Source organism: Protobothrops mucrosquamatus, unplaced genomic scaffold (assembly GCF_001527695.2).
Source record: "Protobothrops mucrosquamatus isolate PMUCROS unplaced genomic scaffold, P.Mucros_1.0 scaffold1544, whole genome shotgun sequence".
NCBI lineage: Eukaryota > Metazoa > Chordata > Lepidosauria > Squamata > Viperidae > Protobothrops > Protobothrops mucrosquamatus.
In genome coordinates, this window is record NW_015387714.1 from 20,242 (window position 1) to 40,045 (window position 19,804).

The following is a 19,804-nucleotide window of genomic DNA, read 5'->3' on the forward strand; positions in this document are numbered from 1 at the left end:
CACACGAGCAATAATTTTTCATTTGGTGCCACTATTTTCTTGATTGTTTCTTGCAATTATTTTAATGCCATTATTTCCCAACCAGATCTAGATCTTCACTAATGCCCAAACAAATTTGTTCAGAGTATGGGACCTGGGACCTTAAGAAGCTTTCTGCCCCAGCTACCGCTATGGGATGGGTACAAAGCCTGTGAATTCCCAGGAAGGGTAAGATAATAATTTACACACATTCACTAGCAGTACGTATGTCTATCTTATGAATATGAAGATAATTCTTGAGGGGAAAAAAACCGTGAGCTTTTTGCAAATGGTTGTAAAGAAAGCCCAGAATTACAGAGTTGGTTCAAAATCGACCCAAGAGAGTTTGTGCACTGATAGAAAGCTGTGATGCAGAATGAGATTCAGTTTTCCCTTCTGGGTTAGAATTTCAAGCAGTGAATTTCAGCAACAGTATCAGAAAGGCAACCCCCTTTTTTTTCACAATATGCTTTTAAAAAAATCCTTCAGTGTGTTAGGGCAGAGAATGGCCCTTTGACTTCAGCATCTCCAGTATTGGTGGATTCCTAATAATAGTTTTGCCTGTTCCAGCAGAAAGTTTGGGAATCATCGTAGGCAACAATTTCATGAAGATGCAGGTGGACAAAGTTATGTTTGGCTTTCAAACTTACTTTCTCCTTTTCTTTCTCTTTCCTCCCCTCCCTTTGAGCCAGCAGGTGCCCAACTTTCTGCATGAATTATATACTGTTGTCTGGGACAATGCAGAAATATTACTGGAATTTGCCCTTCTAATCCCAGAGCAGGCATACATTGGCGAAACGCTACTCATTCCACATTTTGCTAGCAATGTGACTGGGTTTTTCTGGATTTTGCTTCTGGGGCTAGCAGGCAGTCCTAGGAAGTGTCTTGAGTCAGTGGAGGAACAGAATTCTGCCTCACGGAGCTGGCAGTGTTGAGGAAATCTCCTTGCCGTCACTTCCAGAGCTAGCAGACGCTGGAGACATAATCAAAATCTTTGAAGGCATCCTGTTCCTTTTGAGTGAGGGGCCGTGATTCACGGGGTGGTGTCAGCACAGCTGCTTCAGCTGTAAACTCCTCATCGAAGTTGCTGATGTCTTCACGGCCCTTAATCACTGGCACAAAGGGTGGTTTGACCTTACGAGCCAGCAAAGCTTCCCATTCAATGCTCTGTGTACAGGGGGGAAAAAGTAAGAACCCTTGACTTCTTTGAGATGATTGTTAATATTAAATTAGAAAAGGAAATTATATAAATAAATAACACACTGAATAACTGAAAGCAAGAAAAGTATACAAAATAAGCTACAAGATGCTGGAAACATATGGAGCCTACAGCAATAATTAACAATAAAAAACCATCTGTGTCAGAGCAAGCAGCTTTCTTTTTTCAAAATCCTTATTTGGTGGCCATTTCTACTGTACTTCATTTGAGCTATAGATTTTAGATGCAGAAATAGTGCAGGAAATCTCCCACTTCAGAAAAAGAGAAACTGTCCACAGACAGTAAAAGTCTTTTGGGTGCAACAAGACTGCTTTTTTTTAATAGCATAAATGTGATCAGATATATGAAAGTAGCCTATGTTTTAATGGATTAAAATTTCTCTGCTTTTAAAGCAGACATATAAGGGATCTGCTTTTTATGCTACAACAGTGTGTCCTTCTCTAAGAAGGCACAAAGGAACACTGTCTTGGTTGCTCCAGTATAGCCCTAGTGAAGGATGATCTCAATTGATAGTTTCAGCCCAGAAGACAGTGCAGAACTTTCTTTGAAAGAATCCATAACTAACAATCTGAAGAAAGAATAGAAAAGGAACGAGGTACTTACTCTGAAAAATGGGTGCTTCTTCACATCCTCTGCATCACGCTCACTAGAACCCAGGCGCCTTTCTGGATTCCGACGCAGCAGCTAAATGAAAAGTGAGGTTGTCAACATCAAATCAATAAGGGCAGACAAAACAAGTCTTACCCACCACCTTCTCCCCCAAGCCCAGAACAGTATTTTACATGGCTATATCGCGTTTTATATTTTCCTGCCTACCCCAAATCTAATGTCAGTATGGAAACGTTGCAACTAAGCCTATGTTCATTATGTTCAAGTCTCCCTCCCTGTGTTCTCCTAATCCTACAACCTCATTAGAAGAATCTCCTCTCCAGTTTTAGTCCTAGCAAATTTACAGCTGAAGCAGGAGGCACTCACCCGGCGCATGATTCCAATTGCCTCTGTGGAAAGAAAACGGGGGTAGCGCACCTCATCATTGACAATGCTGTCAAATACTTCTTCTTCGTCGTCTCCTGGGAATGGGGACTACAACATCAATTGGGACAGAATTGGATATTAGTCTGGATTCTTCCATCATTCTCAGAATCAATTCCATCCATCCTCACCAATCCTAGATTCCCGGAAAAACTTGAGAAACTGGATCAGAATCTCCCAACCTGGATAGTTTCCAGTCTTAAACTCCCAGAGTTCAAGCAACAGCCATGTTTCCTGGGGAATTTTGAGAGTCTGAAGGCCACACACTTGGAAGTTGCCCAGATTAAGAAATACTTTAGCCTCTTGTTATCAAGCTCCCTGCCACACATATAAATACACCACTTAGTTTATTTTTCCCTTAATGTTTAATGCCATGACTTCAAACAGTAAAGACCCATTCCCAAGCATCTAATCCAAAACCCTTTTTTGTCCCACTTGCCATTTTCCGTAATTACATAAGGGTGACTTACCTCACCTACAAGCATCTCATAGGTAAGGACCCCCAAGCCCCACCAATCGACTGCTCTTGTATAGGAGGTGTCTGTAAGCACCTCAGGAGCCAGAAACTCTGGTGTCCCACAGAATGTGCTGGTACGGTCAGCATAGCCCATTCCTGGCAAACAAAAAGAAAAGCTGTATTAAAAATACAACTTCAACAACAATCCTCAACAAAAGTGTAGAGAACATCAAAAATTTCAAAATCTTCATAGAAAGTTCTGAAATAGGAACAGGATTGTCCACAGCCCGGGGGAGGGGGAATGGCATCCAAATGTGAGTGTAAAAATGAGCAATTGAAGTCCCAACCCACCCCTTAATGCATCACACAGGTAAAATGGTGCGGGACTTGATCACCTGGTTACATTTGACATTTTGATGTCATTGACCACAGCCCCTAGAAATCCCCCAGAATAGGGATTTTTCCCCAACATTTACTGCTAACTTTTATATTTTTATATATCACAAGACTACCAATACATGCATGATGATTGTACAAAAAATCTTGGCAAAATAGATGCTTCTCTCACCTCTTTTGCAGTCTCTGCTCTCCCTGACACCTAGGCTTTTTGGGAACAGCTGCAGATCAGCTTCTGCTAATCATGCCAGCATAATTCCGAGAGACACATTATGTTTTCATTTTATTTAAAATATTTATGCCAACTTTGGAGAAATTAACCCATCCCTCAAAATCACCTTCTTTGCAAAGGCCAAAATCTGCAATTTTCACAAAGCCGTCTGTGTCCAATAGTAAGTTATCCAGCTTCAGATCCCTGAAGGATAAGAAAACCTTTAAGTAAAATAACTACTGCATTTTGCAGGAATTGTTACTTACTGCCACAAAAATCAGACAGTGGAGTTACTAAACTTTTTACACAGGAATCCTCCATTATAACCTTAGCTCTTTGTGGCAGGATCTAAAGACATTACTACATTTCAAAAGTCATGTTTAGGAGAAATGGTTTGAACAACGCTTATCCTTGCTAAGTGAATGTAGTTACTCATATGAAAAGAATTGGAAATATGCAAATAGTTCTTCCTTACTGACTGCTCATTAAGCAACCAATGTTGTGACTGCATTGAAAAAGGAGACTAGTCCTCATACTTGCAACCGTTAGGGCCCCCCCCCACGTGATTGTAATTTGGGCACTTGACAATCAGTGCATATTTAAAATGGTTACAGTGTCCTGCAATCATGTGATTGCCATTTGATGACCTTCAAAGCAAAGTCAGTAGGGAAGCTGGCAGGAAGTCACAAGTTAAAGTAATATGACATGTTTAATAACCAAGGTGATTTGCTTAATAACTGCAGCTAGAACAGAAATCATAAGTTACTGCAGTCATATGACATTTCACTTTCCATCTCTGTCAGTAGCAATGGAGTTGCTGATCCCAACTGTGATCAGTAAATGAGGACTACCTATGGTGTAATAATATGATGATGTGAAACGATGCAGAAAAGACTATGAAAGAAAGGGAACATATGGAATGGCTTTAACAGTGATACGTACCTATATACTATCTTGTGGTCATGAAGAAACTGCAGGCCCAGGACAACACAAGCAGCATAAAACCTGAAGGTGAGAACAAACTGTGAAACCCCTGTAACAGAGGTAATGCCAGCTCTATTCTGGTAGTCAATAATGCTTCCCATTTGTGGGAGCTATAATCTAAGAGAGAATAATGATATAACAAATACAGTAAATGGGGCTGAAAAACTCAAGACCTAAATCTGCTCTCGGTATATTGGAAGGATAGCAACATTTAAAATGGCACCCAACAAGGTTCTTTCAGGAACCCTTTAAGATGCATTTTTTTTGTACTGTAAGGTCTGTCTTCTCTCTGATGTGGCACTTACGTTGCACGTGGCTCTGAGAAAACATCAGTGTGTATGTGCATCATGAGGTCTCCACCTGCTGTGTACTCCATGACAAAACAGACATGTTGCGGTGTCTGGAAACAGGCGAAAAGGTTCACTAGGAAAGGATGCCGTGCTTGGGTCACAATCTCAAAAATCCTCTTCTCACACATCAGGCTAGGAAGAGGGGGGAAAACTATTATCAGGATGGGAAACAGCTATATGCAATTCGATCCTCAGTCATGTTAACTATCAGTTTCATAATAGCAGTGGTGCACAACTACACATCATTAAAAAAGAACAGACCTTGACACACTTGCACATTTGAGTGATTATATATTTGTCTGGGCATTTTACCCTTTCCATTTCTAACTCACAGTTAACTCACCTCTCTACTTCATCTCTTGCAACAATATCCCCTTTCTTTAAGGCCTTAATAGCAAACAGTTCTTTTGTTCGGTGTAACTCAGATAACAACACCTATATAAAACATGAACAGAAGCAAAGTCGTTATTTAAGATATTGATCAGTGACTAAGAATAGTGGTCAGGAAATGCAAAGCAGGCTCACAGAGAAAAAAATATCTTTCAGCTCTGCATCAGGTTCATTCTCAGCTTGATTGTTTTTTAGTATTTTGATTTTGATCAGGCACATAAATGTAATATAAGTCCTATTGCAATAACTGATCTTGTTTTGGTAACACCAACGGTTATAAACAGTGTCATCCTATTTTTCCAAGATACATATATGTTATGAAAGGATTCACTTAAAATCGTCGTTTTGGATACTTTTAAGGCATATATTTGTAGCCCTATGACTGCACGTGTTTCAGGGGAAAATAAAAAACTAAAAAAACTTGAAAAATAAAGTTTAGGAGCTTTTAGAACATATGCAAGACAACCTACAATGGCAACTTTAACACTTGTGGACTTCAATTCCCAGAATTCCCTAGCAAGCATGGCTGGCTGGGGAATTCTGGGAGTTGAAGTCCACAAGTCTTAAAGTTGCCAAGGCTGGAGACCCCTCTCCTAAAGGATTGCAAGAACAGCACCCACTTGTAGAATGGCATGAGGCCACCTCTGCAGGAAGACCACCCCTCTCCATTGGCTGCCATGTCTGTCAAAAGCTTCAGAAAAATGTCAAGGTAAATTGAGTGCTCCCACACGTGGCTGGGTGACTGGATGGGGAGCAGGGCAAAGCGTCTAGGGCAGTGGCAGCTTCGTGTGTGCCGGTAGCCCCAGGAGCCAGCTGAGGCTCCCACATACTGCTAGGAGGGAAGCAGGTCCAGGGCCACAGCAGCTTCATATGTCCCAGTAACCCCTGGAACTGGCCAAGGGCTCCCATGCATGGCTGGGTGGAGAGCAGTCTGAAGGCCTGCAGGACTGCGGTAGCTTTGCATACACTATAGTTCCTGGAATGCCCATAGAAGGTTTCTGTGTGCCAATGGGCCCTGGGCCGCCCAGAGCTTCCACCGTCCCTTGAGGCACTCCCGCATTCTGGTTAACCTCAGCAATTAGGTGAGATGGGATTGTGGTTGTTGAGCAAAGCAGTCGCATGAAGTGTCACTTAATGACTGCTTCACTCAAATGATAGAGATTTGGGCCCCAACTGTGGTCTTTTCAGTCAAGGATTACCTGTACTGGAGTTACAAAGGAGACCTATTAAAGTTTTGAAAGACTTGATGAGGAAAAATTAATCTAAAAAAAAATATTATATAATGATAGGGGCTTTAACTATCTTCAATGTCAGCTTTATTAGTATGCATACATATGCTGAGTTGCATTTCACTATGGAACTAAATTATTATCTGACCCTCTTTGATAGGATAGAAAGGAGTGGTTCCTTTTTTAACCAACATTTTATTGAATTTCCAGTATTAAAGTTGTAACAAAAATATTACTCATTTATGACAGAAAAAGACAGTGCAGCCAAGAATTTTTAACTAAGATCAAATGTAGTATCTAGATTTAAAATCTTGAGCTGGTATTAGTTGTTTGCTCTCTGTTTAGGAATTGGTTCTTTTTTGATATAATGGAAAGACTGATCAATATTCTTCTGTGTTGTCAAGGTTTAATGCTAAGTTTAAAAACCGAGCTGTTTCAATGTATACCATTCTATCTCTCTTTTCTTAACAATAACATATATTAAAGATGAAAGGAACAGGACTGCCACATTCCAAACACTGTGTTTACTCTCATTATGCTACTAATTGATGATTCTGCATCCATCAAGATGGAGGCAGATGTTTTGTATTGAGAGAGATATACTGGGAAAAACTGGGGGGAAGGCATGCAATACTCACTTTGCCAAAGTGCCCGCGACCTAGCACAGCTACAAAATGAAAATCATCCATAGTGACAGGTGTTTTTCTCAGATGGCCGCTACAAAATAAAAGAGAAAGTCAGGGGTGGCTCCCTACCACCAGCTCTACCCCAACACACATACACAAATCCTTATACAAAAAATAAAGTTGTTAAAGTCAACAATTTAGCAAAATCAGCTCTGGGCATTCCTTTTTCCTATGAATATCTAAAACAACTTTTCCCAATCCTCCCGACTTGTGTACTTTAGAATCCGTTAGCCAACATGGCCACTGATGATAATTGTGGGAACTACATCTAAACAAGTCAAGAAGGACATTTGAGACAGGCATTATTCCTCTACCAGGTAAATAAGTTCCTGATCATTCAAGCAGGATTGAAATTAGCAAAATAAATAAATAAATAAACAACCCTATTTCTTTATACAGGGTCTTATCAAAATAATTGTATCTTGCATGATCACATCAATACTTATATGGGGTAAATGCAGATGTAATTGATGGCATGCCACCAGATTTGACTGGCATAATTTTATCAGTAAGCACATACGAGATGTAGGTCAAGGAGAGGGAGCAAAAGCAAAGAAATATCTAAAGACAAGGAAATTATCTGTGTTTTGCCTAGAGATATATTAACTCAACTCCCATTAGAATTCACTGTTTGCAAGGTGAGCACAGCACACTGTGGATGTTCTACCATGATGGGGAATTAAGTCATTTATTATCAGACATTGTACTGGTGACATTTGTATCCTCGTTTCAGACATCACTATATGCATTAGAGTTTTTGAAGCACTATGCATTGTGCACATTTAATGAAGCAAATCCTAGGTAGAAAATCAGTGTATCAACAGCTATGCATTTATTTGCAACACAGACTGTTTATAGTATGCTGACAGAACAAGGAGTTAGAGATGTAAGTGAGCCATTTCACAGGAAAGAATAATTAATAGCAAGATAAAACAAGTAAAGAGTCTATGATGGCAGAAAATGGGAGAAAGCTATTACCTACCTGTGAAAAATACTTTCAGATCCTCTAGTCTCACTTCCTGAACCTAATTCCATTTGAAAGACCTCCTCCTCAGCTTGTGAAGTCTGTAAAGAAATAGAAATATAAAAAAAGAAGTAACTGCTGGAAAACAGCAGCTTCCCTGCCTGCCAAACTGAAAAAGAGACACTTACCAGTAAGACCTTCTCAGGAAGCTCAGGATCATCCTGGCCCAAATGCCCAATTTGAACTCTATCCCCTTCCAAGTTCAGCTTCTCAATGGCAATGTCCCTGGATGGGGGGGAAGAATTACATGGAAAATTACCACAGAAACTACAACCTGAGGAGAAATTGGGTTAATTAAGGTATTTACTCCAGGGGTCGAGACACTGATGCTTTCCAAATGTTTCTGAATTACAAATTACAAGCAGTCCTAGCCTTCACAGTCAATAGTAAGGGATGTTGTAAGCTACACATGGGGACAGATTTTATTTTAGGCCTATAATCCTGAGGTGATTTAGCAGGACATCCAAGAAATTTTATATTAGCGCCTTAAATATAGGCGGTGTGTTGGCTCAGTGGTTAAGATGCTGAGCTTGTTGGCTAGAAAGCCAACAGCCCGGGTTTAAGAACCGAGCATTGCTCGATGAGTGAACTCTCATCTTTACCTATCTCCTGCCAATCTAACAGTTGGAAAGCATGCAAATGCGAGTACCACTTTGGTGGGAAAGAGACAGTGCTCCATGATATCATGCTGGTCACATGACTGCCTTTGGACAGCATTTGCTCAATGGCCCTTGGAATGGGCCCCTTATAGTCAGTTATGACCAGCGGAGTAAAATCTGCAGGGACTCCCTTCCTTCCTCAAATATATGGCTTCAGAAATATCCAAACCTTAGCTTTCTTTCATCAGCCACTAGCAACAAAGTAAAATAAGTATAATATGAAACATGAAAACATGGTTTATAAATGCTGCAGCGGCTAAGATTTTTAGCTGCTCACCCCCGAAACACCTACCCAGAGCTCTGCCTACTTTCTGAGCCAGATGTTGGAGTCATCTGCGTTGAGGGACTATAAGTCCCTGTAGTACTGGCAGTAGGAATGAGGCGTCGCAAGAGACGTACCCATGTGGCAATATCAATGTTCATCTGACGAGCACGCAAGAAAGCTTTCCCTAGGAAGACACAGATGAAGAACAGCTGGAATTTTGCAAGTGATGAGACACAGGCAGGCATACACATTTAAGGGGACTATGGGATCAAACCAAAGACACACAGAGCTAGCATCCCACTTCCACAGCAGCCAAGAAATACAGGTAGTCCTCAGCTTACAACCACAACGGAGCCCAATATTTCTGTTGTTAAGTGAATCACTGCAGTTGATAAGTTAGTAATCCGGTTGTTAAGTGAATCTAGCTTCCCCATTGACTTTGCTTGTCAGAAGGTCAGAAAAAAATGATTACTTTTTGGGGCATAACAATGGTTATACATATGAACCAGTTGCTAAGCATCTGAATTTTGATCACATGATCATGGGGCTACTGCAAAAGTTGTAACTGTGAAACACGGTCATAAGTCAGTTTTTTCAGTGCTGTTGTAACTTTGAACGGTCACTAAATGAACCGTTGTAAGTTGAGGACTACCTGTACTATATATTTGTGAAGCCTGTAAATAGTTTTCTGAGTTATTCCTCAGAAATTCATATTTGGAGGTATATTATTATCCTGGACAGAGCATCATAGATATTTAAGCATTAACAGCCTTATCCCTCATTAATTTTCTTATACTCCTTTCAAAACATTTAACCTAATGGCCATCAGTTCTTATGACACATAGTTCCATAGGCCAACTCTGTGCTACATGTAACTATTTATAACTGTTCCAGCCATTCAAAAAGGATCATTTGATTACCTAATAGCCTAGTGCTACACTAATCCATAAAAATCAGGAATCATGAAATGAAATGTATGAGATCAGTGGTACAGGAAAATTCCCAAACCTGCCTTCATCAATTCAAATTTAACCATTTATGTTTTTATATATTTATGCAGAAAAATGCCATAGGGAAAACAGAAATTAGTATTAGCCTCCATCCAAATACCATACATTCATGAATAAATCCAAACATACTGTATAGGATCAAATCCCCAAGACGAGACAACAATATAAGAACTAAGTCTACATAAATGGCCAAGAAAGTGGGTTATGAAATGCTTAGATTAAAACCTATATTTGCTGCTTTATTTATTAAATTTATACATAGTCAATATAAATGAGATCTTCTTATTCCACTAACTATCTCCATCATGGACCACCCCACTGGGACCACAAGCCAACTGGCAGAACCAGGTCTTCAGGCCCTTTCGGAAAACCAAGGGGGTGGGGGCAGATCTCATCTAGAGGGGCACAATGTTCCAGAGGGTGGGAACCGGGGAAGAAATGACTCTTCTTCTCCTGGACCCGACCAGTCAAAATTCCTTGACTGACAGGGTCTGCAGCATGCCCCTTCTGCCAGATCTGTTGTATATCCAATATAAGCTATTATCCTTTTACCTTCAGCTCCATCCAACATGGACTGGGAAACCTGAAGGCCTCCAAATGTTATTGGATTCCAATCCTCATTAAACTCAGTTATTGAGGCATTGAGATACTCTTAATATTTAAAGTATGCTATACATGTTTCAGCCTGTCCCCAAAGACTGGATTACAATATAGCTGTTATGGTAAAGGATCTTTTGTAAGGATTAGATTAAATTATTGAGGTATTATTGAGACATTGGGGTACTCTTAATATTTAAAGTATGCTATGCATGTTTCCAGATACCTATGCTTGTGTATTTCTCTCATAAGAGATGCAGGTATTTAACATTTAATGAAAGCAACTACTGAAGCCATTTTTTGAAAATGATGTGTTCAAGTTATGGAATGGAGCATTTAAATGCAGCAAGAAAATAGTTGAGTATGTTACAAGACTAAATTTCATTGGGGAGGCCAGTAGGTTACTTTTCTGCCTGAGATCCTAGTAGGAAATGTTCCCTTGGAGAAGAAAATACTTTGGAGAAGCTCATCCTTGGCCTGCTCATCCTCACCCTTGCTCAGTCACACAATGAGAATAAAGTGAACAACCACGCATGATATGCAACAGCGACAACAGATATTCCACACACAAAAAATATGCCAACGTGATATTCTAGCACCTTATTTCCAATGCCATTTCTCTCCCAGAGCTAACCAAGCTGGCAATTGGTATGACCCGGTCCTTCAACACTGTAGACTAAGGAAGTACTCAAGGCTGGCTGATCAAGATTCAAACTGTGGTCTGATTCCTTACCTTGCTGCTTGGAAAAGATCTTCTTCTGTCGCTGGAGCTTGGGTATGCGCTCAATGACAGGGTTAAAAAAGATAACCTGCAGCAAGAGAGTGTACTGTAAGCCAGGCAAAGGGGCAGTGCATCCTGAGAAACAGTTCCTGCTGCAACACTGCTGCAGTGAGGCTCAGGCTGTTTCGCAAGCTAGATCGACCCAGATGCGAACAGCAACCTCTGGCTGACTAGGGCTGAGGAGCCTCCATTTTAAAAGGAGGAATTCAGTCCTGCTCCTCTTCATCAGCCATCATCAGCACCTCATCAGACATGAGCCTCAGAGTGCAAGGCTCCCACCCACAGTTCTACTGCCCCACTTTCTACTGTAGCCGAAAGGTCAAACCTCCATCCACTACATTAAAAAACAAATCTATAATCAGAAATCAGAGATGTTTATTTATGAAGACTTTCCTACTACTCTTTATCTTTAATACATTCAAAGTGAATCACAACCTGGCTGAAATATAAAATAAACACCATCCCAAAATGATTAAGGCCATAGGTTTAACAAATAAAGCAGGGAAAGATTTTAAAAAATGAAAGCTTGAAATAATGCAAAATCTTAGCAGTATATCTAAGAGTTCAAAGTGTGGGATCCAGCCCCACGCTAAAGCCTCAAGGCTGTACAAGCAAGCATATCTAGTACGGCTTCTGGAGAATCACAAATGGACAGGATAAGAACCTTTAGCCCAGTTAATGAAGCACAACAAAACTGAAATATTTTGACTTCACTGAGCATCTCAAGGATAGCGTTAATTATAAGCAAATAATCTTGTACTGTGAATTGTTTGTGATGGCAAAATCTTTCCATAAAGTAAAAACGTCCATTAGAAACTGACCAATATTAAAAGGATGAAATATTTATTCATTATAAGCCATTATTTCATGATGATTTGAAAGTTAGCATCTTGTAATATGTAGAACCTCAAAAAATAACAATTTTGTCCCAGACTATTTGACAATTTTGCTCAGTAATTCCAAGTTATTCATTCTTTTTTTTTTTAAGGTTGAGCTTTTATTACAGGGACATTTTCACTTATCTTTTACATAAACTGTAATAAATTATACATCGAGATATTCCACAGATAACTCATGTTTTAGGGCAATTTAATTCCAATCCAGAGCTAAAATATTCCATCATCATATACTGATTTGATTGCTGAAAATTGCAACATCATTTTTCAAAGATAATCAGGGAATATCTGATCTGATATTAAACATGGGGGTTGCACATGACGAAAAAAACTAGGTTGATTAAAATATGGGGTATTTATGCAAATAGAAAGATGTGGGATGGGAATAGCTTTGATGATGATTTGTCCCTTTTTTTTTTTTAAATGGCAGTACATAAGTAGCATATTGCAATGGGGTTCAGTAAGAATAATTATTTTAAAGTAATAACACTATTTCAAAACATATTTGTAAAAACTGAATTTTCACAATAGGAAATAGTGCCATGTTTAATCAATGACACCAAAAATATAAAAAAGAGAAAAAAAGAAAGAAATGTTTTGTCCTTCTTGAGTTATTGATGATAAACTGTGTGGGTCTTATTGTCATTGGTTAAGAGTTTCCTGCTAACTTTTGGGAATAAAGTGAATCCATTGGAATTGGGCAGCTAATAAATTCAAATAAATAACTAAAGGTTTGTCAGTTTCTTTTCACCTGACTCCCTCTCCATTTCATTGCTGATATGGTATAATCGAACAGGCTGAGTGAACAAACTGAAGAATCTTATACAATAGTTTTTATATAAGGAATCCTTTTAACTCTGATACAGTGCAGTATCAATATTGGATAAGGACAGACCTCCTCTACAGGCTGAATAAACTAAGAAGCAAATGCCTGATTCTATAATGAAGCAGCCGAGTAGAGATGGGATTCTAGGGTCCATAAGACATTGCTCTCTACTATAGCCCCATTATTCCTGGTCATTGGCTAGACTGGTGGGGCTCCCATGACATCTAATGGCCCACATGTCTTCCCCATTCCACTCCCTTTGAGGGGGGAGGAAGGAAAACCTGTGTAATTGATTTATATCTAAGTATGTGATGTTGCACACATACAGCACGTATGGATTAATGGTGGAATTATCACACGCAAGAACTGGAAACAGGAAAATAAGATGCCTGAATACTTTTTTAGTAGCATGTAGATAATAATGCTCTCTCTTCATTCTCTCCACAACTGTACATATAGCACTTATATAAAGAAATCACCATTGTTTAAATTCATTCACTGTATAAAAATATTGCAGAACAATATTTGGGACATGTTGCTGCTACCATGCTTTTTTTGGATTTCAACACTTTCTATCCACTCACTCAATTAAAATAATCTAAGTACTAGAATGTCAGTTCTTTCCCACCTAGCTCGACACCAATCTTTTTTTTTTTCTGTTACCTCTGCTAACAGAGTGCCCTGTGGCTCCAATTCCAGGTGAATTTCATGGCGTTCATTGTCAAGGAAATCTTCCAGCTTGAGGTATTTCAGGGCACAGAGACTGCGGTAGTCACGCCAATAGACACCAATCTCCAACTCTCTTGACTGATATGGAGAGAAGAGATCCATTAAAAAGATCAGCAGCAAGTAGTCACTGTCTCCACAACACATCCACTATTCCTACATCGAGGTCCAAATTGTTTCCCAACAATCAGTTAATAGGGGCTTCACCATATTTCTCTATCTGAAGAATGGTGATATCAAAGAGTACACAAAAGAGATCATTATGAACAGATGCACTTTAATAAATATGAAAAATATCAACTGGAACACAAAATAAAATAATTTCTATAATAACCTGATTCCTCTCCCTGCAGTTATTACTCACGGGACTCTGGCATGAAATTGGAGGGGGTAACATGACTTCTTTGCCACAGAGATATGAGCAGATAGATGTTATATAGCACAGATCTGGTATCTGAAGCCCATTAAAAAGGCACCATCTTTGCACATACCCTTTCTAATTCCACTGTGAAAACCTGGTTCCAAGCTTGTAGGCCAATGGATTTCCAAGCGGTCTGGCCTACAACTCCATTGTCCAGCTTCAATACAGCACTTATTTCATCTACGAAACAGTTGGAACGTTGAGAAAGAGCAAATAAGATAGATTTCATTTCATGCTGACCAAACTGCATTAACACCAACGCAGCACTAAAACATATTAACATCCCTCTTATTCATTTTCTCATTTTAGTGCAGATCACCCTCAAGACTACTTACTGCTGTTATCTTCTGATTTGATGGTGGTCCTGCCACTTACACTACCACTGCGATTATACAGCCCTCGCCCGCTGCGGGTCATGAATGAAGGCCGTGCTTCACCAGGACTGTTGCAAGGCAGGCAGACAGTGGAGCCACGGGTACGTCCTGGGACAACCTCCAGCAACCCACTGCAGCCTAACAACTGTACTTCCAGGGTCCCTGCCAAGAAAAAAACTGCTAAGAACCAAAGTCTGGAACATTTAAAACAAAACGACAATACTTCCTTTGAGCCTTAAGAGAGTCAGCAAGAGATCAGGCAAAAAAAAAAATCCTATTATCTCATTTGTGTATGGAAAAGAAGGTACATTAAGAATGGATTAGAAAGTGCAGAAAACAACTACTGTATGAGATGGCGATACTGACTAAGTGGAATGTTCTCATTGTTGCTGTTATTATTACAATTTCATTTCTATATCACCTTCTTAAAATGGCTCAGACCGAATTAAACACGCTCAATAACTAAACTGAAACATTCTGGCAATAGACTGACCCAACCTATGCCCAGGCGGAAGGGGGAATGCAGTCACCTGTGAGTGGAGATGGCTTTGATAAGGTATTATACTGGATATGCTGGTAGGAACTGCTATTGCGGGCACTGAAGGCAGGAGAGGAGGCCAAGATGAGTTCCTCCTTGATGATGCAGGCCTTTGGATGATCTTCAGGCAGTTCAGCCAGACGTTGCTCCAGAGAATATCGCAAAAGATCCAACTTCTGGCTTGATTCGTTCAGCCTGGTCTGTGCCTACAGCAAAGGTCCAGATCATCAAGTACCAATTTGGCTCAGCCTAGTAATGACCCATTTTATATGCTCCTTCCATTTCCACACAGTTTCCAAACCAAGACAGTCTGCCTGATATATTAACAATGATATAGACCAGTGATGGCGAACCTTTTAGAGATCGAGTGCCCAGAAACTGACCCCGCCTCCGCTCCACCCCCTTCCCTGCCCCAGCTCCACCCTCACCCTGTCCCCCACCCCACCTGCCTGCAGGGCCACTCACTGCCTCCAGGGCCCACCGCAGATCACCTGGGCAGCCCAGCAGCGCCATGGCAGCCATGCCCTCTGCCCGCGTTATGGGGCATGAGGGCAGAGTCTTGTCTATGCTGCCTGGCTGCCATGTCCTTGGCTGTGCTGCTCCACGTGGGCCATGTTCGGGGACAACTCTCCTCCAGGGGGGCTGCTGGTGAGGAGGGAGTCGTGGGGCGAGGCGAGGCTGGGGCAACAGCACGTGTGCCCACAGAGAGGGCTCCGAGTGTCGCCTCTGGCACCAGTGCCATAGGTTCGCCACCATTGATATGGACTCAGCACCCTTCTTCAGCAAGTGGGCTGTTGGATCCCAGGCCATATCTCAGTGACAGAGCTTGAAAGTAGGAAACCAAAGTGCAGTATTCCCTGTGCCCATGGGTACAGGTTACAGGAAATGTATATGTAATGCAATGTTTTTTAACTCTTCTCCAGCAATTATTAGAATTTAGATGCAAATGTTCTGACAATGAAGAAACCTGTCACAACTTCTTTGACAAAAAATAGTTGCTTTTTTGTTTGTTTGAGGGATTTAATTGACTAGGGCATACAATGTGAGGCTTCAGATCAACAGTGGCCTCCCAAAATGTCAACTGTGATCCACTTCAAATGTTTGTTTATTGTGTTTCTAGACTTTCCATCTCCCAGAACAGACACAAATGTTGTCTTTGAACTGTAATTTTTTAATATGCCAGAAGTGGGATATTATTAAATATATCAGAAAGTCATATTAATTTAATTTAATCAAAAGCAACTTTTTTCTAAATTGTGATTTTTAAGATGCCATCGCAAAGTCTAAAACAGTGCTTAGTCTAAAGAAGACTGAGCCTATGTAGCATAGGAAGTTGTGTTTGGACAATAAGCACACCGACTGAGAATGCTTACTTGTAACGCCAAAAATGTCTAGAAACGTGAGTCTGGGAACAGGTGATGCAAAAGTTGCAAATATATGTCAGAGAATGGCATAATTGGGGAAAAAAATTAGGTTATTTCTATTCTGCTGTAGATTATTACTAATTTACAGTAGCACTGAATTGCTTACTGCTTCATTTCTTCAATCATTTTATGTATCTTTATTATATAATACCAACCAAGGAAACTGCACCCTTACCTCAGAAATAGCATGACGATCCTGAACTTTGCTGGAGCTCAGAAGGCGCAGTACATTTTTGGCACCTTCAGATATAGCATATTCTACTTGGAAGTGATGGCGAAGCTCCTCAATTCTCAATTCTATGGCGCTTAGATCTGTGTTCCCTGCAAGGAACATTAAAAAGTCAGTCTATCTCCGTTTGTATGCTTAGCACCAGGGCCACGAAATGACACCCACAACTTCCCTAGTTCAGTGGCAGCCTTAACTATTACGTATTTCCCAGAATACCCTCAACCCCTTGTAAAGACATTCTTAGGAAATAAACATGATGGAAGACTATAGTCCAGTGCTCTATTGGAAGTAAGACTATTTGCCTGCAAATAATAGCAAAGGAACATCCAAGGATGGAGGGAACTGGAGAAAATATAGAGAACAGCCTCACTGATAGGATATAAACATAAATAGATGTATTGTGACTGCCTACCTATCATGGCAGCCATTTTGTCACTTTGACAAGCTCTTACATTTTACGGTGCATACCAGTTCAAAAAGGGATCCCTGGCTTAAAAGAATGATAGATCCCTTTGTGTTTAATATGTGCTTAGCTCCAAAGGGAAACCCAGAGACCTGTATCCAGACCCAGAAATAGGGGCTTCACACCAGCTGGGGAAAAGGCAGGACTTTAAACTGTTCCAAAAACCATTTCCTAGTTCCTAAAGGGTTTGAGAGAGCAACAGGGACGTTGGCCTTTCTGAAGTGACAGCCTGGCTATAGCATAAACAGAGCTTGCAGCAAACAGGGGTTTCTTCTTCACTGTCTCCTTCACCTTGCCCATCTTCCATAGTCAGCTGCACCTCGTCAGCTTGCACAGCCTTGCGAATCTGCATGCGGATAATGTTTATCTTGGTTTTGCTATCTTGTAGCATTTGCTGGGCTGTCTGCAGCAACTTCCGATCCTAGATGAAAGACCAAAGGGGTGGACTGAATTCTCTCCAGCAGAAAAAAAAGTATTGAAAATCACAGCAAAATCAATGTAACTGGCAATAGGTTTAAGACAGACAGGCTGACAGACCAACTGACCGAAATAAGCTCTAAGAATACACACAGAACAAACTGGACTGCCTTCCAGGGTATTAACAATTATTATCTCCAATTGTTATCTCTCTTTAATTCTGCCCATCCAGCAAGAGTTGGGCGATCTTCCAATATGTAATCAATCAATCAATCTGGCAGGACCCAGGAAATGTGCCTTCTCTGTTGTTGCTCCTGGTCACTGGGTCAGCATTCTCTTTGAGATCTGGCTGACCTTGACCCCGCCTGCCTTTCAAAAGGCATTAAAGACCTGAGTCCCCCCCCCCTCCTTCAGCATTGGGTCTCCGACCAGTATGACCACCTGGATGATTTTTTTCCCCTGCCACTTTATGTGTCTACAGTATATAAATTCTGGGGGGTGGTGGTCTTTTTTTATTACATGGTTTTATTGAATATATTATTGTTCTTAAATGATGTACACCATCCTGAATCATGTGACAAGTGGATAGTTTAAATAAATAAATAAATAAATAAATAAATAAATACATACATACATACATACATACATACATACATACATACATACTTCCCAAACCTGAGGACTCAAACTGTTACCCTCGTATGTTGCTAGTGGAGTGGGAATACAGGAATTCTAATGAGTTTTCAGTTAATCACAAGAACTGTCTACTTCTTCAGCCAAAATTATTTCCAAAATAATTCTTTACTTAAAGAACGTTCCAAAATTCAGATTCTTAAGCATCTGCTTCTGTCAAAGTTCGTGGAGGCTAAAATGCAGCACTGAGATCAATTCAATCAATATTTGTCTTTTGGATGATAAGGATCAGCATCAAGGATATAATTAATTATATATGAAATGTAGACCACAATTTGCTAAGTCATAGGCCACACCATTTCATTCGATGTTTTAAAGAAGCATTTTTTCCAGATCATTTTGTACTGAGGATGGTTCACAGTAAAGAGTTGGCCAGCTTAATTATAGAGGGTTGATCCCCAAATGAGCCTAACCCCCAAATGAGTTTCCCCCCCCCCTTCCCCAAGAGAATGTTGTGCTATTTTTATTTCTACTTGCAAAGCTAGGGAATGTTCTATTTCAAGGTAACTTGAGCCCTTTGAAGTAGCAGTTATCAGAAGCTGCTTGTTCTTGTGCTATAAACTATTTAAACATTTTAGAACAGTGTATTCCAAAGGTTTCCAGTGGGAGATATGTTGAGCATCAACACAGAGATAATTCTGTAATTATCTAAGGAACTTTGGAAATCAGCACATTGGTTTGTTACTTCTGCTTTGCAGGAAAAACATGTAAGGGCAACCAGGGATGCTGATATGCATTCTTATTTAAAACGTCTTGGATACTTTGGCTGGGGAAAAAACTTCCTAACACCTTTGAGAGAATGGAGCTACTAAAACAGGCAACACTGACTTAGATGGAGAGTCAGATTCTTTATCAGGTTGAGGACACTGATGCAGATATTTCTTTTGTAGGGCAGACATATTACGGTACTTGAGCTTATGTAAAATGGCAAGAAATGCCTTTGTTTAGAGAAGGAGGACAGTGGAGAGGAAAACAAACATACTTTGGCAGCACCGTTGGCATACATCTGGATCATGTTCTCTGCTCCCTGCTTCACTTTCAACTCAATGTTGAGCTGCTTTTCCAGACCAGCAATACGACTTTTAGTAGCTGTTGATCGGCTCAGGCTGCCTGGTGATTGTGGGGCATCTAGAAAGGGATCAGTCATAGACATTAATATAAGCAGGATGCACATCCTTAAAAAGAACCATCTGAATTTCTGAACAGAAAGTAAGGAGAGGGTGTCACAAGCCTAGAAGAATGGAAGATTCTCTGTGCCAGGAACATAGATTCTCTTCTCTATCCTGGGGGGGGGGGAATCTACCAATGTCAGCAATATACAGTGATAAAAAAAACCACAGAAAACTGCTGAGCATTTTTATATTATACTAGCTGTACCCGGCCACGCGTTGCTGTGGCTCAGTCTGGTTAAATGGAAAAGAAAGAAAAGAGAAAGCGCACGTTTCTAATATGTTTAATTTCACAATGCTTGTCCCCCCTGCACATATTC

The 19,804-nt window shown here is 40.4% G+C and overlaps 1 protein-coding gene across 1 annotated transcript in view; it reads right to left on the reverse strand.

Annotated features, from left to right (window-relative positions):
* Nucleotides 1-236: 236 nt before the first annotated feature.
* PKN1 (protein kinase N1) overlaps nt 237-19,804 on the reverse strand; it is a 33,392-nt gene continuing 13,824 nt past the window's right edge. Inside the window, exons 4-23 of the mRNA XM_015822384.1 lie at nt 19,298-19,443; nt 17,497-17,626; nt 16,689-16,834; nt 15,082-15,295; nt 14,513-14,713; nt 14,248-14,357; nt 13,694-13,837; nt 11,261-11,336; nt 8,948-9,104; nt 8,125-8,221; nt 7,955-8,037; nt 6,925-7,003; nt 5,011-5,102; nt 4,623-4,799; nt 4,276-4,338; nt 3,461-3,537; nt 2,740-2,882; nt 2,213-2,320; nt 1,841-1,921; nt 237-1,185 (exon numbers count right to left, since the gene is read on the reverse strand). Coding sequence (XP_015677870.1) covers nt 982-1,185; nt 1,841-1,921; nt 2,213-2,320; nt 2,740-2,882; nt 3,461-3,537; nt 4,276-4,338; nt 4,623-4,799; nt 5,011-5,102; nt 6,925-7,003; nt 7,955-8,037; nt 8,125-8,221; nt 8,948-9,104; nt 11,261-11,336; nt 13,694-13,837; nt 14,248-14,357; nt 14,513-14,713; nt 15,082-15,295; nt 16,689-16,834; nt 17,497-17,626; nt 19,298-19,443 — 2,528 coding nt within the window. The 3' untranslated portion in view covers nt 237-981. The remainder of the gene's footprint in view (nt 1,186-1,840; nt 1,922-2,212; nt 2,321-2,739; nt 2,883-3,460; nt 3,538-4,275; nt 4,339-4,622; nt 4,800-5,010; nt 5,103-6,924; nt 7,004-7,954; nt 8,038-8,124; nt 8,222-8,947; nt 9,105-11,260; nt 11,337-13,693; nt 13,838-14,247; nt 14,358-14,512; nt 14,714-15,081; nt 15,296-16,688; nt 16,835-17,496; nt 17,627-19,297; nt 19,444-19,804) is intronic.